Source organism: Oncorhynchus mykiss, chromosome 3 (genome assembly GCF_057628025.1).
Source record: "Oncorhynchus mykiss isolate SJ-2025 chromosome 3, ASM5762802v1, whole genome shotgun sequence".
Classification (NCBI taxonomy): domain Eukaryota; kingdom Metazoa; phylum Chordata; class Actinopteri; order Salmoniformes; family Salmonidae; genus Oncorhynchus; species Oncorhynchus mykiss.
Window position 1 is genome coordinate 53,649,863 of NC_143024.1, and position 22,531 is coordinate 53,672,393.

The following is a 22,531-nucleotide window of genomic DNA, read 5'->3' on the forward strand; positions in this document are numbered from 1 at the left end:
CCATAAGCCGCTTCCAATTTTTTGCAGTATGTCCAACCGGCCTCACAACCATAGACCACGTGTATGGTGTCGTGTGGGCAAGCGGTTTGCTGATGTCAGTGTTGTGAACAGAGTGCCCCTTGGTGGAGGTGGTGTTATGGTATGGGCAGGCATGAGCTACGGACAATGAATACAATTGCGTTTTATCGATGGCAGTTTGAATGCACAGAAATACAGTGACAAAATATTGAGGCCATTGTGAGGCCCATTTTCTTTAAGTTATATGTGACCAATAGATGCATATCTGTATTCCCAGTCGTGTGAAATACATAGATTAGGGCCTAATTTATTTATTTCAATCGAATGATTTCCTCATATGAACTGTAACTCAGTACAATCTTTGAAATTGTTGCATGTTGCTTTTATATGTTTGTTCAGTATATGTTGGACACCAATTCAAATTGAGTAGTTGTCCTCCAAGAGACATCAAGCTACTCATGTTCAGGCTGTCCCACTACTACACTACCATTGGTCGACTGCCAGGTGTCTGTTCACAGGTCACGCACCAAGCCCCGAAAACGTGCAAGTGCACGCTTCCCCAACATGAGACCACTGCAGTGATCCCACCGCTGCCACCAATGTAGCGGAAGACAAAACTGCAACAGAGACTCGAACCATGATGCAGAATAAGGCATCTAACAGTCTGTGCCACATAAGCCCCAGCCTCTGGGCAGAGTCAGTAGTCAAAGCTCACAGGCCTGACAGAGGCTATACTCCCTCCACTGATCTGTATTTCTATAAACAGGAAAGTGTTGTTATTATTATTCCGACAAAAAATGTTGTGCTCTGCATTTACTTTTATGCTCTGTGGTCATCTCTTATTCTCTGCATTGAAGTGTGGCTTGTTATGTAAATGCAGCAAAAAAAGAAACCCTTTTCAAGACACTGTCTTTCAAAGATAATTAGTAAAAATCCAAATAACTTCACAGAACTTCATTGTAAAGGGTTTAAACACGGTTTCCCATGCTTGTTCAATGAACCATAAACAATTAACGAACATGTACCTGTGGAACGGTCGCTAAGACACGGTAGGCAATTAAGGTCACAGTTATGAAAATATAGGACATGAAAGAGGCCGTACTACTGACTCTGAAAAACACCAAAAGAAAGATGCCCAGGGTCGCTGCTCATCTGCTTGAACGTGCCTTAGGCATGCTGCTAGGAGGCATGAGACTGCAGATGTGGCCGGGGCAATACATTGCAATGTCCATACTGTGAGACGCCTAAGACAATGCTACAAGGAGACAGGACGGACAGCTGATCGTCCTCGCAGTGGCAGATCACGTGTAACAACACCTGCACAGGATCAGTACATCCGAACATCACACCTGCGGGACAGGTACAGGATGGCAACAACAACTGCCTGAGTTACAAGATGTCTTTTGGTGGAGACGTTGATATTTATAGTAAATAATTAATGTGCTTTTGGTTTCCTACTCTTCAGCATAGGCTAGTCTTTAATGTTGCATTAATGTGGGCTGATCAACAGTATGTTAATTATAATTATGTGTACAGTTCTGCTGCCAAGCCCTACACACATCCTGTTGGAGCAATGTACATTTAAACTGGTTACAGCGGGGGACTGTTTAAGAAGATGCAGCGCTGCAGAACATTGTCTAGACATTTATATCTGCACATTCAGTATGTTTCAGTGTGTGCAGGTTTTTGTTCCAACAAACACTACCACCTGACTGATTCAGCTAATTGTCAAGACCTTATTTTGATGAATTTGGTGTTTTAATTCTGAATCTGATTTTTGTTTTGGGGCTGCTGGTGCTGAGTTGGTCTCTATTCTTGTGCACTGCTCACACAACTTAAAACACCTGCTATACCCTGAGTGTACAAAATATTCCTAATATTGAGTTGCACCCCTTTTTGCCCTCAGACCAGCCTCAATTCATTGGGCATGGACTCTACAAGGTGTTGAAAGCATTCCACAGGGATGTTGACTCCAATGCTTCCCATAGTTGTGTCAAGTTGGCTCCGTCCTTTTGGTTGTGCATTATTCTTGATACATTCGGGAAACTGTTGAGCGTAAAAAACCCAGCAGCGTTACAGTTCTTGACACAATCAAACCGGTGTGCCTGGCACCTACTACCATACCCCGTTCAAAGGCACTTAAATATTTTGTCTTGCCCATTCACACTCTGAATGGCACACAAACACAGCCCATGTCTCAATTGGGTCAAGGCTTAACAATCTTTCTTTAACCTGTCTCTTCCCCTTCATCTACACTTATTGAAGTGGATTTAACAAGTGACATCTGACATGTACGCTAACAGTCATTATAGTGAGTCTGTTCCTACACCCTCTTGTGGATCATTTGAGCTCCGGGTGCACCAAGGGCTGCATGGCTGCCTCTCTGTGTTCACTTTGTTGTGAAATACAATCTAGATAGAGGTGGCGTATACTCCAAGATGGCTCTGAGTGCCTTCTCTCGTCTTCTATTGGTTTACTTCCTCTTGGCTAAAGGTTGTGTGGCTGTGGCTGTATTCCAGGAGAGAGGGGCCAAGCTAGAGGAAAGGGGGTTCTTGCTGGGCCCTGTCACTTCACACAACTTTTAACCAAGTGTGAAGACGTCTCAGATAGTGGTGTGATCTGTAAACCTTGCAGAAAATCAAATACAGGCACCTTTAAAACTACGGGCACACTTGATAAAGATGAGCAAAAAGACTATATAAAATAAATTATACAAATACTGAGCTATAGAACTAACAAAAAAAACAGAAACCACTGGTTCGATCAGCCATTCCTATGGACAAAATGAATGGAGAAAGAAAAGCGTTTGGGATAAACATTGAAAATAAATTCTGAGGTTAACAGAAGCTTAGGAGATCTTATATATTTTGTGCTATGAGATGATATTAGTCACTTAACATGACCTTAAGGAATTATAAAGCCTTTGTGTGCTTTTTTTATTATAGAAATGCTTAAAAATTCACAAAATATTACGTAAACTGATGAAGATTATCTCATAGAACAAGATATCCTAAGCCTGTGTTTACGACAGACCTTATTTTCGACGTTTATACAAAAACTCTACAAAAAAACACCTTTTCCCATAGGATTTGTCCGACGAAACATGGGGGAGTTAGTGCCTACAAAAAGACGCCAGTACTATTGCTCTCTATTGCATACTCAAAAAATGGGAAAATTAATATAAATCAAATAAAAATCTAAAATCTTTTTGAGAAAGTTGGCAGAATCACACATTCGCTATACAATGTAACAACTCGTTTTCGGAAGAATGGGGGACTTTTTTTATATTTTAATTGAACCTTTATTTTACTAGGCAAGTCAGTTAAGAACAAATTCTTATTTACAATGACAGCCTACCTGGGAACAGTGAGTTAACTGCCTTGTTCAGGGGCAGAATGACAGATTTTTACCTTGTCTGCTCGGGGATTCGATCCAGCAAACTTTCGGTTACTGGCCCAACGCTCTAACCTGATAGTAGGCTCCCAGCTGCCCCTCAAACCACTAGACTACCTGCAGAGATCGTGAGACAAAACAACCCGGGCAAAGGACTACTAAGAACAAAGAGAAAAAGGGGAAGGAAAGACAGTGGTTGAGGAGGAATAAAACAAAGATTCACGCTTCCTGCTCTCCAATGTCCAATCACTTAAGGGATTTTGTACACTCATATGTTTACATCCCTGTTACTGAGCATTTCTCCTTTGCCAAGATAATCCATCCACCTGATAGGTGTGGCGTATCAAGAAGCTCATTAAACAGCATGATCATTACACAGGTGCAGCTTGTGTTGGGGACAATAAAAGGCAACTCTAAAATGTGCAGTTTTGTCACACAACACAATGCCACAGATGTCTCAAGTTTTGAGGGACCATACAATTGGCATGCCGACTGCAGGAATGTCCACCAGAGCTGTTGCCAGAGAATTTAATGTGCATTTATCTACCATAAGCCACCTCCAACATCATTTTAGAGAATTTATTAGTATGTCCAACCGGCCTCACAATCGCAGCTCAGGACCTTCACATCTGGCTTCTTCGCCTGCCGGATAGTCTGACACCAGGCACCTGGACAGCTGATGATACTGAGGAGCATTTATGTCTGTAATAAAGCCCTTTTGTGGGTAAAAACTCATTCTGATTGGCTGGGCCTGGCTCCCCAGAGGGCATATGCCCTCCCAAACCCACCCATGGCTGCACCCCTGCCCAGTCATGTGAAATCTATAGATTAGGGCCTAATGAATTTACTTCAATGGACTGATTTCCTTTATATGAACTGTAACTCAGAAAGATAGTTGAAATTGTTGCATGTTGTGTTTATATTTTTGTTCAGTATATATGAATATGACCTTTTCCAAAACTTGGCTGTCGGAGGCTGTGCCCGACTCTGAAGTCACCGCTGACGGATTCACTATTACCCGTATGAACAGAGACAGTGAGGCTACTGTTAAGGAGCATGGAGTCTGTGTGCTGATCAATGACCGATGGTGTAAAACTACAATTGTCATGAGAGAAAAAAATGCCCTCTTGATATAGATTGATATAGATGTACTGTTCGTGTCACTGTGCCCGTTCTACCTCCCCTGTGAATTACTCCACCTTTTTCTTACAGTTGTTTATATCCATACAAGAGCCAACATTGTCAATGCAGTTGGTCAAACATGGTCTCCGACCAACTTAGTTACTCAAAAAGGAGGTGGTGGAAAAGCAAATACAGGCGCGGGACAATGACAGTATTGCTAAATTGCAAGAATGCTTTGATTGTGCTACCTGGAGTGTATTTGAAGAATCCTCAGCTGATCTGAACCGAGATGATGGCTGTAATATCTGTGATATCTGCCTATATTGAATGTGTTTGCCTCCGGGGATCCACTGAAACTGAACAAGTTCTTCACCCGCTTTGAAGCAGGTGGCGCACACGGTCCCCCGGCCTGTCAAGAGGAGGACGTCATGGCAACCAACAGTGCGCTTGTCATCAATGAGGAAGTCATACAACGAGCACAAAAAGAGCCCAGTGCCTGATAAATTAAGTGGTCATGTCCTGAAACACTGTTCCACTCAGCTAAGCGGTGTCTTTTGCTCTTTTCCAGCGGTCCCTGGATACATTGAATTTACAATCTTTGTGGAAAAAATGTATTGTCCCTGTCCCAAAAACTTCTCATCCGTCTGCACCAAATGACACTGTCGCTCTTACCTCTCTCTTGATTAAATCTCTTGAAAAGATCATTAAGGCCTATATAATCAACACCACCGAACACTATCCACTATCGGCATATCTATTTTTTATGGCCATCAAAATGTCAGCTATTAAAATCAGATCCAACGATAGTATCAAGGGCCTAGAATAATATAATAATAATAATATGGTCTGATGGTGAAGTGGACATGCTCGGTATTCATATCCCGAAATAAATAAATGATCTCACTCCAATAAATGTTAATAGAAAGCCATGAAAAGGAAAATACCTGTCTATTTGTGGAAAAATTACCCAGATTATCTCTTTAGTCATATCCCAGTTTACCTATTTGCTTGTGGCCTTGCCTACATCTAGCGACTTGTTTTTTTAATTAAATGAGCAAAAAATATTCCATTTTAATTAAAATGATTCAATATTTAAACATTAGACCTCTCACTAAAGGCTTCAGTCATTTAAAAGTTACATTTAAATCCAAACAGGTTCTCTAGCAGATTAGTAGGAATGTCTCATCACATGTTCAATAATGTACCTTTTCCCTTCATTCAGATTACAACCTCCCACTTTAGGTTATTTGAAAATGAAATGCTTTCCAAAATATTTTTTTTTTAACAAGCCATAGAAAGTTGGTTGCAATTTCAGTTTAATCCACCAGAAAAGACAGAACAAATATTACAATAAATATTATGGTTAACAAAATGAAAATGAATAACAAAATATAGATTTTGGGAAAACATGCTTAAAAAAGGTATAATATTATATCATACATATTCTATTATACCAGTCATAAATGGGACTGGTGGTGTTATATCACACATGCAGCTAACATAAATATATGGAAACGTCTGCTCTACTCAAAATTACAACCAACTAATTACAGCATTACCACTAAAATGGAAAAGGCAAGTGGAAAGGGGAGAAAGTAAAAAACTTGTGATGAATACAAAAATTATACCAGTTTCATTTAAATACATTTTTACAGCTGTGCCATATAGATTGCAAAATAGTTGGGAAGAGATTTTCGATGTACCGATTCCATGGCACATGGTTTATGAAATGATACACAAAACAATGCTGAAGTCAAAACGTTGTTTTATATTTAAATTAATCTACAAAATGTTTGTTTTATATGTGTATTTTATATACGGTGCATTCGGAAATTATTCAGCCCCCTTGACTTTTTCCACATTTTATTACGTTAAAGCCTTGTTCTAAAATGGTTTAAACATTTTTCCTCATCAATCTAAACATAATAACCCATAATGACAAAGTGCAAATTTATAAAAAAATAAATGTAAAAAATAAATATTCAGGTCCTTTGCTATGTGACTCGAAATTGAGGTGCATCCTGTTTTCATTGATCATCCATGTTTCTACAACTTGATTGGAGTCCACCTGTGGTAAATTCAATTGATTGGACATGATTTGGAAAGGCCAACTCCTGTCTATATAAGGTCCCACAGTTGACAATGCATGTCATAGCAAAAACCAAGCCATGAGGTTGAAGGAATTGTCTTTAGTGCTGCGAGACAGGATTGTGTCAAGGCACAGATCTGGGGAACTTACGGGCGAGTCCGCGACCCATAAAACTCCCAGCTGCGCCAGAATCGACTAGCACCTTATGCTGGAGAGAGGGAAAAAACGCAGGGGGAAAAAAAAAACATGTGACCAACAGGGAGCTCTGGGTGAGTTTGGTGCTTTTACCTGGGGTGGCCGACAAGTGTTCCGCCTGCCATCTCGACTCCCAGACGGACTCCTCCAGCACCGTTCCGAAGTGTGTCCTCTCCGGCATCAGTAGGTGCAGGAGGAGCCTCCTCCTCCGGTCCCCCTAGATGCAGCTCCTCCCAACTCCATCAGAGTTGGAGCGGGGGGGCTGGGAGGTGGAACTGACAGGACCCCCTCTGAACGCCCGCTGGCAGCTAGCAGGTTGTCCAGTCGGATCGACATGTCTATAAGCTCGTCGAGGGAGAGTGTGGTGTCCAGACAAGCTAGCTCCCTGAGAACGTCCTCCCGGAGGCTGCATCGGCAGAGGTCCATCAGGGCCCTGTCATTCCACCCCGCACCAGCAGCCAAAGTCTGAAACTCCAAGGCGAATCCCTGCGCGTTCCTCGTCTCCTGTCTGAGGTGGAACAGTCGCTCACCCGCCGCTCGGCCCTACGGAGGGTGGTCGAACACGACCCGAAAACGGAGGGTGAACTCTGGGTAGTGGTCCCGAGCCGAGTCTGGGCCATTCCAGACAGCGTTGGCCCATTCCAGGGCTCCACCCGTCAAACAGGAGACGAGGAGGCTCACACTTTACTCACCCGAGGGAGTTGGATGAACGGTAGCCAGGTAGAGCACAAGCTGGAGCAAAAAACCCTGGCACCCAGCCGCCGCTCCATCGTACTCCCTCGGGGGTGCGAGACGCAACGCGCCGGGAACATGACGTTGGAGGAGTGGGTTGCATCGTCTGTGGGGGAGCTGGGGTGGATGTCGGGAGACCACTCCTCTCCCATCCCTCCATCCTCTCCATCATCATGTCGCCGAACCGATCTGATGGAGGAAGGCTGTGTGATGGAGGACGCACTCCTCCATCGATGGAAGACGGGTGGTCGCTGCCCCTGCTGACTCCATTGCAAGTGTGCGGGCTTCTGTCACGGCTTCTATAAGTAGTGGGTGGAGGAGTCAGGCGCAGAGAGCAGGGTAGTTCAAAAGATGTGGATTTTTATTTTCCAAAAAAAACTGAGAGACGGTCACGCCACACACACAAATGCGCGTAAAGACCCAGTCCAAACAAACAGGACGAAACTGATCGGAAAAATGAATACCACAAAATAATCACACACCATAAACAGAAAAACAAGCACGCACAAAAGCTAGTGGGCCTACTGGGTTTAAATAGCCCACAACCAAAACCTAAACACGAAACAGGTGCAACTAATCAGACACAACTAAATGAAACAGAAAAGGGGATCTGTGGCAGCTATTAGGCCGGCGACCGCCAAGCGCTGCGGCGGGATTCGTGACACCATGACATAATTTTCTGGAATTTTCCAAGCTGTTTAAAGGCACATTCAACTTAGTGTATGTAAACTTCTGACCCACTGGAGTTGTGATCCAGTGAATTATAAGTGAAATAGTCTGTCTGTAAACAATTGTTGGAAAAATGACTTGTGTCATGCACACCGTAGATGTCCTAACTGACTATCTTTTGTTAACATGAAATGTGTGTAGTGGTTGAAAAACTAGTTTTAATGACTCCAACCTAAGTGTATGTAAACTTCTGACTTCAACTGTATTTAGTACCCATTGTCTGATTTTATGAAAGTCAACAACCATTTGTCTCTTTTAATTTTGTAAGTTCTTGACCTTTCCCCATAGTCATTGATGACAAAGGGATTTAAATTTGTGAAACAGGAAGCCATGTAATGCCAAAATACAGTTCCTTAAAGTTAGATTAACTTTTAAAAAAAGTAGATTGTCAATGCAGATAATCTTTTATGATTTTATTCATAAGGTTATTCATGGGTGCTAATAATTGTTATACGTCTTTTTGGGGGGGAAGTATTATTATAATAATCTCTTTCTCTGAGAAATTGTGTTAGAATGAATAATATTGTTTTCCACTTTTTTGCATACAATATAGCTTGGTATTGATTTCATGCAGTCTTTTTGCTAATCTATATCAAGGGAGGCAATAATTTTGGAAGTGACTAAGTTGTAGAGATGTGTATTGAAAATACAAAAATATCTAATTTAAGTATTCACACTTCTGAGTCAATACTTTGTAGAAGCACATTGGCAATGATTACAGCTGTGAGTCTTTATGGGTAAGTCTCTAAGAGCTTTCCACACCTGGATTGTGCAACATTTGCCCATTTATTATTTTCTAAATTCTTCAACCTCTGTCAAATTGGTTGTTGATCATTACTAGACAACCATTTTCAGGTATTTCCATAGATGTTTAAGTTGATTTCAGTCTAAACTGGAACTAGGCCACTCAGGAACATTCACTGTCTTCTTGGTAAGCAACTCAGGTGTAGATTTGGCCTTGTGTTTTAGGTTATTGTTCTGCTGAAAGGTGAATTAATCTCCCGAGTGTCTGGTGGAAAGCAGACTGAACCACGTTTCTCCCAGTGACTCAACCAAGGTTTGCTTCTAGGATTTTGCCTGTGCTTAGCTCCATTACATTTTTTTATCATGAAATAGTCCCCTGTTCTTAACAATTACGAATATATTTTTTGGGGGCAGTATAACTTTAGTGCCTTGTTGCAAACAGGATGCATGTTTTGGAATATTTTTATTCAGTGTGTCAACTAGGTTAGTATCGTGGCGTAACTACAATGTTGTTGATCCATCTTCAATTTTCTCCTAACACAGCCTTTAAACTCTGTAACTGTTTTAAAATCACCATTGGCCTCATGGTGAAATCCCTGAGTGGTTTCTTTCCTCTCCGGCAACTGAGTTAGGAAGGGCACCTTCATTTTTGTAGTGACTGGGTGTAATGATACACCATCCAAAGTGTAATTAATAACTTCACCATGCTCAATGGGATATTCAATGTCTGTTTTTTTCTACCCATCTGCATTGGAAAACCTCCCTGGTCTTTGTGGTTGAATCTATGTTTGAAATTCACTGCTTGACTGTGGAACCTAACAGATCATTGTTAGGTTGATAATTGATAATTGTGTGTGTGGGGTCATTCAAAAATCATGTTAAACACTATTATTGCACACAGAGTGAGTCAATGCAACTTATTATGTGACTTGTTAAGCTAAGTTTTACTCCTGAACTTATTTAGGCTTGCCATAACGATGTGGTTTCGAAAAACATAATTCCAATTTGACATTATGGGGGTATTGACCAATTAAAAAAAAAAATAATTCAGGCATTAAAAGGTCATCGGGTGTTAATACTTTCTGACGTCACTGTAATGCACCTCAACATAGGTCTTACCACAACTCAGGTCTAATGACACTGAAGCTGCCATCCCGTGCTCCAGATTGCGTGAAAAAAAGGGTCGGACTCTAACAGTGTATCTTGTGTTGAGGCGATAAAGTCAGACTCGGAGTGGGCCTATCTCTGTCTGGATTGAAATAGAAGCAGAGGCATGCCTGAAAGAGACCCTAGATAAGCCACTTTTAACTCAGTAGGCTAAAACTTGCTGACCTGGCCCTCGTACCACTCCCCCCTTGTAAAAGCTGTAACCTCATTATCAGTGGCTTAGCCTCCTGAGAGACTGGGTGTAAGCAATGGAATAGAGGGGTCGCACTGTACAGTATGCAGGGGTGCCGTATGGAGGGGGGGGGGGGGGGGTAGAACGATTCTAAGGGCCTGTGACTGAAACAATATTAGAATATTAGGTAAACATTTTTCAACATTAAAGTAATAAACTATCATCAGTAATATTTTATTGACAACTTCCCTTTTTCAGGACCCTGTCTTTCAAAGATCATTCGTAAAAATCCAAATAACTTCACAGATCTTCATTGTAAAGGGTTTAAACACTGTTTCCCATGCTTGTTCAATAAACCATAAACAATTAATGAACATGCACCTGTGAAACGGTCGTTAAGACACTAACAGCTTACAGACGGTAGGCAATTAAGGTCACAGTTATGAAAACTTAGGACACTAAAGAGGCTTTTCTACTGACTCTGAAAAACACCAAAAGAAAGATGCCCAGGTCCCTGCACTTCTGCGTGAACATGCCTTAAGCATGCTGCAAGGAGGCATGAGGACTGCAGATGTGGCCAGGGCAATAAATTGCAATGTCCATACTGTGAGATGCCTGAGACAGGATGGACAGCTGATCGTCCTCGCAGTGGCAGACCACGTGTAACAACACCTGCACAGGATCGGTACATCTGAACATCACACCTGTGGGACAGGTACAGGATGGCAACAACAGCTGCCTGAGTTACATCAGGAATGCACAATTCATCCATCATGGCTCAGACTGTCCGCAATAGGCTGAGAGAGGCTGGACTGAGGGCTTGTAGCCCTGTTGTAAGGCAGGTCCTCACTAGACATCACCGGCAACAACGTTGCCTATGGGCACAAACCCACACAAAGCTTGCTGAAAATAAATGCAGTTGACAGTAAGATGACGTTTCTTTTTTTGCTGAGTCTACTAATAAAACAAATGGTTTCTTTTCTTGTTTCTGCAGAGCTGTCTCCCCATCCCCATACCCCTGAACCAGCCCTACTCCCAACTGAAGAAGGATGTGAGCAGCATTGTGTTGAATGACATATCAGTTGGCATAATTGCAGGTACTGCAATGCATTGGGGACAGGAATGTGATTCTCCAGTCACTTGACACAGAGGTAGCCAATATCAGAGCATTAAAGGAAGAGATGCAGGCTCTTAGAGATGGATGGGAGTCTCTCCTGTCTAAGGCAACACTGATTGCTACGCAACTGGATGTTGTACCTCAATTTAGCAACGAACACAGCCTCCAGAGGAAAAGGAAGAAATTCCATGATGAAACCTCTCAATAGGAGACAGCTCAGGACAGTTCAGCAACGGTGGGTGTTTCAGAACACAGTCTTTTTACTGCTATGGACAACATCATAAGTGACTTGGACACTAGGTTCCACACCACTGCAAAAATTGTAGAATAATTTTCTGCTGTTCTGAAAGTTGGGCAGATTAGTGAGGATAAAGTCCCTTCAGTGTGCCAACCACTGATCATTAAGTATTCCAGAGATCTTACACCTGAGCTTCAAAATTAAGTAAGATACCTGAACACTGTATATGCTGCCAGTTGTCCCCTCTTGGTCCCCTGAATGCAATTTGTAAGATGCAGCTGCAAAGCATTTTTGGAGAAGTGTGTATTGCTTTACGTATATTTTGCACACTGCCTGTGACTGTTGCTGGTGGCGAGAGAGCTTTCAGTGAGCTAATACTGATCAACTATTGGAGGTCCCCTATGTCCCAGGACAGGCTTTGCAGTCTTGCCATGCTGTCCATTGAAAGTCAGTTAGCTAGAAAGCTGGACTTTAAAGACTTGATCAATTACTTTGCTAGCAAGAAGGCTCGGCGCTGGGCCCTTGGTGAGTAAGGCTGAGCAAGGGCCAGTGATAACTGTTAAATGGCATGGCTATGGATATTGGATCACTACACACATGATGCCCATAGGCTGACTGAGACTGAGAACAAGATATATCTCAAGGTAATGGCTGGATTGCCATAAAATGTGTTGTGCACAGTCAAGACGCCAAGTGAAAGAAACCTATTGATTTGTTGACCACTTGACCTTTCCTCTAGTGCCACCATCAGGCCTTTTCATGTCGATTTCCATTTTGTTTTCCATTTTTCATTTCCACTTTTACATCTGCTTATTTTCTAGTCGGTATGTATATTTTGTTCAAAAATCCGCTGCTGATTTTATTATTTTGTTTGTTATATCATTCTATAGATGATAAGGTTAATTTAATTGAAGAGGTTAATGTATATTTAAATTATGTTTATTTATGCATTAACGTTAAGAGAATTTTACATTCAAGAATTGTACCATTAAAATTAAATTTAGACTGTAAAAGATGGCCTTTAGCACTTTTCTTATAGAGGGTATCAGTCTTCCATCAAATAATGAATTCCGCTGCATGCATGTCTGCACAGTGTTATATTTTCACAGCTCACTGTCAGTAAATATCGTACAGTAAATATTGGACTACAAGAGAGTTGCAAGCCTGCAAAGGTAGTTATTTAAAGCTTTGATTGGGTCGATTGGGTTCTGGAGGTGTGTGGTTACAGCAATTGCACATGGTTTGTATGGCATGTGGCGGTGGGGCCCAATGTGATACATTTTCATGGGGCCCAAAATCCCTGGTGGCGCCCCTGACAGTATGTGTCAAGTTCCAGCCTCAAGTTCATATAACTGAAATATCTGAAGGGTCTCTGTTTTTCTTTAATGAACTGAACCACTAATTTAGTGGTTAAATATTATGGTACTACTGACCAATTGAAATACATTTTAGCTGCACCGGGTAAACACAAAGCCTAGCCATTTCTTCCCGGCTGCTATACCAACACAAAAAGGTTTTGTTTTGCCCCTCCGTTTATGGCCTGGAGTGAGTGCGCGCTAGGCTATATATACAAAGAATCCCATCATTAACCACTGTCAGCAGCTGCTCGTGGTGTGCTATTTAAAGTGCTCTAATGTGTAATATCAGAAGAGCTAACATGGAAGGCAGCATGATGTTTCTTCCCACCCATGCGTTCACCTGCCCTGTTCCTTCACATGTTTTCTCACAAACCTCATGACTTGTAAAGCCTCTAGCAAGTATGCACCCTGCGTAGGTGTATTCCCATGTGGCTCAGTCCAGTTTCAGCTCCAATTGAAAGACGTCTTCAGTTCAACATGAATTGGTGTGTGAAGTGGGTCGGTGAAATGTGATCAGTCTGCCATTGAACAAAGTAATATGGTGTTTGTTTTTTTAATTACTTTGGGTCAGTTCATTTTTTTTGCCGTTATGAAATGGGTGTGATTTGAAGTTGAAGCTGACCTAATTCATAGAAATCACAGAACATTGTTCTCTCAGGAGCCCCTTGGAAACAAGATGATTTTAAAAAGGATTTTATCTACCAAATGATTAAACATATTTATAAATAAATAGATAATAATGTAGTTTGCTGGCTGTTATGCGGTGACAATCTGTTCTATTAACAGAGCTGTGAAAAACAAACAACTGGCTTCATGAGATGGTGGCAATAATTACAGTATGAAATATAATGCATGCCGTGCATACAGTATAAATGTCACGCCCTGACCTTAGAGAGACTTATTTCTCTGTTTTCAGTTAGGTCAGGGTGTGATAAGGGTGGGCATTCTAGGTTTTCTATTTCTTCATTGTTTTTACCATGTGTGGTTCCCAATCAGAGGCAGCTGTTTATCGTTGTCTCTTATTGGGGATCATATATACGTTGGTATTTTCAGTTTGGGTTTTGTGGGGAATTATTTTCTGTTTAGCTGTTTTGTTGCCTGACAGAACTGAACGCCTACCACGATGCACCTTGGTCTCCTTCTTCAACCCATGAGAGTTGTTACAGAACTCACCACCACAAAAAGGCCAAGCAGCGTGGTCAGGAGGAATGGACGTGGGAGGACATCCTGAATGGTAAAGGATCCTGGACGTGGGAGGAGATCCTGGCTGGGAAGGCGGAGGCAGACGGAGGCAGCAAGGAGGGAGCAACTATACAAGGGGTCATGTCTAGCACGGAAGCCCGAGAGGCAGCTCCCCCCAAAAAATGGCGGGGTGGCACAAGGGGAGATTGGCGGAGTCAGGGGTTAGACCTGAGCCAACTCCCCGTGCTTATCGTGGGGAGTGTGTGACCGGTCGGGCACCGTGTTATGCGGTGATGTGCACCATGTCTCCAGTGCTCAGTCACAGCCCGGTGCGCTATATTCCAGCTCCCTGCATTGGCCAGGCTAGAGTGGGCATCCAGCCAGGACGGATGGTGCCGGCTCAGCGCTCCTGGCCTCCAGTGTATCTCTTCGGCCCAGGATATCTTGCTCCGGCTCTGCGCACTGTGTCTCCGGTGCGTCTGCACAGCCCAGTGCGTCCTGTGCTAGCACCTCGCATTTGCCAGGCGAAAGTAACCATCCAGCCAGGACGGGTTGTGCCAGCTCTAAACTTGAGACCGCCAGTGCTACTCCACGGCCCAGTGTATCCGGTCCCTGCTCCACGCACCAGGCTTCCAGTGCATCTCCCCAGTCCGGTGAGACCTGTTCCGGTTCCACGTACCAAGCCTCCAGTATGTCTCCCCAGCCTGGTAAGCCCTGTGGCAGCTCCACACACCAGTCTTCCAGTATGTCTCCTCAGTCCGGTGAGACCTCCTCCGGCTCCACACATGAAGCATCCAGTGATAATCCATGGCACGAAGCCTCCAGTCATGATGCATGGCACGAAGCCTCCAGTGATGATCCATGGCACGAAGCCTCCAGTGATGATCCATGGCACGAAGCCTCCAGTGATGATCCATGGCACAAAGCCTCCAGTGATGATCCATGGCACGAAGCCTCCAGTGATGATCCATGGCACGAAGCCTCCAGTGATGATCCATGGCACGAAGCCTCCAGTGATGATCCATGGCACAAAGCCTCCAGTGATGATCCATGGCACGAAGCCTCCAGACATGATCCATGGCACGAAGCCTATAGTGATGATCCATGGCACGAAGCCTATAGTGATGATCCATGGCACGAAGCCTCTAGTGATGATCCATGGAACGAAGCCTCCAGTGATGATCCCATGGCACGTAGCCTCCAGTGATGATCCCATGGCACGTAGCCTCCAGTGATGATCCATGGCACGGTGCCTGCAGTGAGGATCCAGGGAAAGGAGCCTGCAGCGACGGTCCCCAGTCCGGAGCCTGCAGCGACGGTCCCCAGTCAAGAGCTTGCAACGACAATCTACGGTCCGGGGGTCGCGGCGACGATCCCTGTACCGGAGGCGCCACCGAAGTGGGGGGAGCCGGAAGCGGAGCGGGGTCTGTGTCCCGCACCAGAGCCCCCACCGAGAGTAGATGCCCACCTGGACCCTCCCCTATAGGTTCAGGTTTGCGGTTGGAGTCCGCACCTTTGGGGGTGGGGGGAGGGGATACTGTCACGCCCTGACCTTAGAGAGCCTTTTATTTCTCTGTTTTTGGTTAGGTCAGGGTGTGATTAGGGTGGGCACTCTAAATTTTCTATTTCTTTGTTGTTTTTGCCATGTGTGGTACCCAACAGAGGCAGCTGTCTATTGTTTTCTCTAATTGGGGATCATATATACGTTGGTATTTTCAGATCGGATTTTGTGGGGAGTTATTTTCTGTTTTGTTGCCTGACAGAACTGTGAGCTTTCGTTTTTCTACTTTGTTATTTTGTTGCAGTGTTGCAGTTTTTTGTTGCGGTGTTGCAGTTGCAGTTTTATTAAAAATCATGAACGCCTACAACGCTGCACCTTGGTCTCCTTCTTCAACCCACGAGAGTTGTTACAATACCACGACAATTGTGAGCTGCAATATTAAATATAAACTCTACATAGATTTTTCTATCTGATTTTCATGACTACATCACAGTGGCTATCGGTCGGATGAGTCTTAATGTACAATAGTGATTTTTTTAAATTTATCTTAAACTCTTAAATGTAGTCAGTAGGGTGGATGAATACATACAAAAGAAAATAGACACATTTCAGACATTACTTACTGTATATTTATGTTTCTTGTAAGATTATTTTAAAAAAATTGGGGCTGAAAGATTCCACCCGATGATTCAAAATCGTAGGAAATCAGCTGTAATTCAAACTAAGCATAGAAAATGTAAACTAATGAAAAGATAAGGGTGTGGAAATTAATACTGTTTTTTAAACTGCTTGTCATAACTATCAACATGACTATCTCCTTAACTTATTTATTTGAAATATTATTTCTTATACACTACTTGTGTGATTCATTTGACAGATGTATTTTGTTAGTTCCTGTAACTTTAGTTTTGCCTAACTATTTCTATAACTGAGGTGGGCATCTGACTTTGTTACGTAAGCCATGGCTATAACTTTCTGCCACCAATTGTGAAACAACCACTCTGAGGTAACATAAGGACAGCTGAATACTATCTGAATGCTTTCTCTTTTAGATATCCCCTGCCCATGTCGTTTCCTCGAAGAAGCCCCGCAATCATGGCATTTTGAAAGTCTCTTCTGCTGCCTCTGTCACAAAGAAACAGAGCAAATCCCAGTCAACAACAATGCCCCCTTATTGGTGGAAGAAAATGGGACCATTTCAAAGTAAGCTGTCTTCGTCCTTACATCTCTCTCTCCCTCTTGCCCTTGCTTGTGATATCACATATCTCTCCCTCACTCTCTCTATGGTCATTTAAGCATCTTGTGGTCAACATGATTGAGAGCCACTTGATCAGTACACATGTTTTCTTTGCACAATGTCCTTTCATGTTCTCTGGTCAATACATTTTTGCAGTTCTGCCTTAAAAGTAAATATTTTACTGCCTATAAATCAAAAAAGATATACAATTAAATCAGCACAGACTGTAACGCATTATCAGAACACAGTCATTCTTTGTCTGTGTTAAGGTGAATCACTTTACAGCAGGGATGGGTAACTTTGATGGGGGTGGGAGATCAAAAATTGTTAAATATTTTTGCGGCCCCCTTCTTGACGGTGGAGAGAAAAATTCCCATTTTTAGAGTTGATTTCCTGGGTCTCACTTTATTTGGAAAGTCTGGATTGGATAGTCCGGATTTTTCCATATGTAGATGTAGATCATCATACTACCAACAAACTATATGTTGATAAGCAACTGCTTGCTAAGGTTACAGGGATAGGGTTAGGTTTAAAACAGGGATGGGCAACTGCAAGGCCCTCGGATCAATCCCCCCCCCTAAAAAAGATACATTTTTGAATTTAGTCGGGGTCTCAACTTCCTGTTTCAAATTAGAATAGTAGAACACACAAGGTACAATTTGGATATTTGGTTGTGCATCAGCAGTTTATTTCTTGTTACTCAATTAGCCCATGTCAACATTTTGATTGGTAAGTTAGTCTAGTTGATTGGTAAGTTAGCCAGTAATCTAAACTTGTAGTGGTCGAATTACCACCCGGCGGGCCCTCATTGATTTTGTTTGTCAGTCTCACTCAGATATCATATTAAAAACTGCAAACATTTCTCTCTACCCTATGGCAAAATGTGTAGAATTTCACATATTTTGTGGTAAAACAGCTAATTTCCCTCTCCGACCCCATGGCCAAATTAGTAGAATTGCATGAATTTAGTTGTAGAAATTTCTACATCTTCTCACCGCCCCATGGCAAAATGTGTAGAATTGCATGAAATTTGTCATACAAATGCTAAATCTTCTTTCCGTCCCATAGCAAAATGTGTAGAATTGCATTGCCGCCAGTTGCCCATCCCTGCTTTAAAGCATTCCCTGCTGAACAGGAAATGATAAAAGGCAATTCCATTTTTTGGGCAGATGACAAAGCCGCCCATGACTTTATGTGAACACTTAACAAACAACATGGCAGTTAACTTGCTACGATTAGGTAACGACGCATCTCGGGTGTCAGTTTCAGATTTATGCCTTACTTCAGCTTTTTACAGTGATTTGATATTCCAGGAGTTATTTGTCACGTCTCTTGAAGCCCCAAAATAAATTGCTAGGTCTCATGGAGAGGGGGCCATGTGCTAGTCTCAGTGTGGTTGTGACCTGTCAAGTCAATGTGTACTCTGCTGATGGTGTCTCAGGCGGGCTGTGGACTGTGAATACCCCCAGCAGTTCAAGCCACCATTACCAAAGGAGCAGTCTGTGAGATGCCAGCCCTCTGGACTGTGTCGCTTCCCTAGAGAAAACAAGTCTCTCTCTCTATGCTCGGAAAAGTGCAAAACCTCTGAACACTACAAACCTATTCGAGAACGTCAGCTCCCTTTGTGCCTGAAAAGGCACTCTGATCAAAGCACATCTTTTTACACATTTCCCAAAAGCAAGCATGCCTGCTGAACACTGCGAGGTGTCTGAACTAATTGAAACCATGGAATCAAGTGAGCCTTCTGCACAATCTGCTGAACCCTGCATCATTTCGGACAAAATAAATAACTTGTTGGACTATACTGGACACCAGAAGGTCAATGGACAAATGGATCCCGCTGTGCAGATTGTCGATCATTACAGCATGAATGGAGAACATGCAGAAGAGAGCAAACCTTTTGTGCATTATAATGGACATTCAGGGGGGTATGAGCAATGCATCAACAAGCCTTGTGAGGACTATCCTGTTCTCCACAAGCACACTAATCAGTATAAGTCTTCTGAGTTAAGCAAATCATTTGAAGAATGTTCTCAAAATTGTGAGTGCTTTGACTTCAGCAAGTCCTCTGAGCACTATGCTAATGACTGTCTAGCTTCTGTATTTAGCCAACACTGTGAACATTTCACAGAATGCTTCCAGTCATCTGAACAATGCAAGTCTTCTGATCAACACTGTAAGTCCTTTGAGTCAAGCGAACCTGCTGAGAACTCTGAGTTTTTAGCACAATGTAAGATATCTGACTTCATACCTGACATCTCTGAATCCAATGAATCAAAAATATCATTTGAGCACTATACTGGAATTTGTGAGTATTCAGAAAAATACAATCATATTGATGACGCAACAGAATATAATGAGACTACAAAGCCAATTGATGAGGATTTAAAGCCCTCTCAGCCAACATTTCAACAAATTGAAATCTGTGGCCTTTTTGACTCTGAGTTTTGCATAATATTAGAACCTATACATTCTTCAGATTTTAACATGCCTTCTCAACACTATGCTGAACAAGATTCTCCCAATGAAAGTATACATGTCTCTGAAGTTCATGAACCTTCTGAGCAAACTCTGCTTGCTGAACAAAGCAATCATCAATCTATTGACTATGATATGCCCTCTGGGCACTGTGAACTGCAAAACACTTTCTATGAGCAAAGAGAGACAAGTGTACAGTGTGAACTCTCTGAGGGATGTAATTATTGTGAGAGCTATCCTTGTCAACATAAAAGCACAAATGACAAATGCTATGAGCCTAGCAGTTCATTTTATTATGAGGAAGACAAGTCTTCTGAGTGCTCATCCATTGAAACAAGGTCTTTTGAATCTTTGATTTATGACAGTATAAATTTAGACCCATTAACTGATTCAGCTGAATTCTATGAAGCGTTGGTGGAAGAAGGAGCACAGGACAAATCCAGTTCAGATATATGGGAATCATTTGATAATTGTACAGTTGTGGTAGAATGTGAGGAAAGCAATGCTGATGAAGACAAACCTCACTCGGATGCAGTCGATGGATTCTTTGACTTATTTGATAAAGAGGATACTTACACTTTTGCCCAAAGGCGACCTTATACCTCCTGTTTTGAAGGGGGAGGGGTGCATGAGTTGTTTTTTGAACAACGCAAAACTCATGTGTCCATTATGAATGAGGAAGAAACACAAATGCCCTGCGCCAAAAAAGGGCTTGAAGTTTTTAGTCAAGAAGTGGAGGAAGTTGATGAATCTTATGATGCTTGTGCTGATGATGGACAATTTAATGTAGACTGTGCTGATGATGAGACATCCGCCTCTGGATCCTTTGCAGATGAGGAATCATGTGAATCTTGTTTTGAAGAAGCCACAGCTTATGAAGTTGAGTTTTATGAAGCTTTTGTAGCAGAAGACAATGCTATTGAGGCTGAGGCCTATGAGCCCTTTGTTGAGGATGAGGAACTTTGCATTGCTGAAAATGAAGCTGGTGACGCTCAGGCCAATGGACCCTTAGTTGATGAGGACAACACGTACGACGAACACAGTGCAGAGGAAGCATCTCATGGATCATCTTCTGACGTGTCTTCTGTTGAAGATGATGAAGTATCTGAGGGCCAAAATGATCAAACTTATGAACCATGCTTTGAAGAAGAGGAAACTTGTGATGAAGAATACCAGACAATATGCGTCGCAGAAGACGAATTATACAAACAAAATGCTGAAGACAAAGTTTATGGATCCTATGGGCCGTGTGATAAAGATTGCAATGCATATGGCTGTGAACATACACAATTCTCTACCGAAGGAGAAGATAATGCAGTATGCACTGAGGCCTGTGAACCAAGTGCTGAAGAGCACCATGAATATCAAAGTGAAGCCAATGAATCTAATGTTAATCAAGAAGCTAATGGATTCTGTACTGAAGAAGACTCTCATGATCAGTGTAATGAAGAAATGGATTATGACAGCACTCCTGAGACACATTTGAAAGATGAAGTCTGCACTGAAGAGAGAAAGAATGGTGCTCCATGTGCTGAGGAGAGTGAATCCCCTGAATCATTTGAGGTTATAACCAAAGACACCGCATTATGCACTGAAGGAAGCAAACCAGCTATGCCGGATGGTATTGAATTCAATGGGGATCAAACGGATTCCTCCACAACCTCTTCCGAAGAGATAGATGAGCGAAGCAAGTCATCTGAATTGTGTGAGCAACTAAACACACCATATCTGTCTCAGAACTGGGAAGAACACAATGGTGTCTCAGAGCATCTCCAACACCCAGAGTCAGAGGACCTTTCAGAGCAGTTGTCTGAGAAAACAAGCCTCCCTCTTGATGGTGCTGAACTTAGTAAAGACTCCATAGACTGCGAGCCACTTGCACATCACGCCGAACAAACAGAGCCCTCTGAACAAAGTGAGCTGGATGAGAAAATGCAGTTGCATGAATTTTTTAAGATTGTGGCCTCTGAACAAATAAGTGAGGAGTCTGAGGAGGAGCTGAGTGACGATGAGTCCTTTGAGTCCTGTGAATGCGAGTACTGCGTCCCGCCTAGAGAACAGGTATTACAAGGTCTTTGCATCGTGCTTGAAATACGCTGGAATCGCTGTGAAACGCACTTAACTTGATCAACGCTCCGCTTTCAAATTTCAGAAGTGTGGAATATGAACGTTTCGCATGGAGTGACAACAAACTGAAATTTACCAGAGAAAATAGTGAAATGTGTTTGTCTAAGTATTAGGCCTATTTTTTAACAGAACTAAAATAGAGGAGGATATGGCTGCACATAAGATTCTTATTGCTTTGCACAGCAGATGATATAACTATAAAGATACGATCTACTCTCCTCCTGACCTGGTTATTTACTCTGCTGGGGCAAAGAAATTTGAATTGCACAGTGTTTATATGATGCTTATTTGGTCATCACATTTCCTCTTGCTAGTAGAGTCGGTTTCACAGTGTTGCTGCCTTGCTATGTTGTTGTCTTAGGTCTCTCTTTATGTAGTGTTGTCTCTCTTGTCGTGATGTGTGTTTTGTCCTATATTCATATTTTATTTATATTTTATTAATCCCAGCCTCCGTCTCCACAGGAGGCCTTTTGCTTTTTGGTAAACCGTCATTGTAAATAAGAATTTGTTATATAAATGTTATATAAAAATAAAATAGAAATGGACCACTTGATAAGGGAATGGTTAACTCATAGTCAGTCCACAGACCCATGACAGTCCATAGTCACATTGATATTTACTTTTCCATCTGAACACCAGCTGTTGGGAAATAGCTTTCTTATGCCCCCTTATGGGCATGCTCTTCTATAATTAAAATTATCTCAAACTCACAAGCAAACGTTTTACCAGTGTGTTTTCTCACTACAAATTCATGAGGTAATGTTATTAATCATCAGTTTAATTCATGACCCACACACACACACACTATTTAATGTGTTTTGGCATCATGCCACAGTGTTGTCTTCATTAGCACAAACATATAAAAATAATCCAATTTGCATCAATGAATATGATGGCATCATTTGGCTGTTCATTGACCTAACGTCTAACTA

At 42.3% G+C, this 22,531-nt stretch overlaps 1 protein-coding gene across 14 annotated transcripts in view; it reads left to right on the forward strand.

Moving 5' to 3' along the window:
- LOC110519974 (carboxy-terminal domain RNA polymerase II polypeptide A small phosphatase 1) overlaps positions 1-22,531 on the forward strand; it is a 47,068-nt gene that overhangs the window by 1,503 nt on the left and 23,034 nt on the right. For 4 of the 14 annotated variants that reach the window (XR_016494694.1, XM_021596903.3, XM_021596904.3 and 1 more), the window contains exon 1: positions 17,725-21,533. Coding sequence is in view for 4 of the 14 variants with exons in the window: in XM_021596903.3 (XP_021452578.2) it covers positions 18,678-21,533 (2,856 nt within the window). In the remaining 10 variants the exon portion in view is untranslated. Of the gene's footprint in view, positions 1-11,355; positions 11,714-16,809; positions 16,961-17,724; positions 21,534-22,531 lie in introns of those variants that run through there. The other 10 variants (XR_016494695.1, XR_016494696.1, XM_090229524.1 and 7 more) reach the window with 6 other exon arrangements.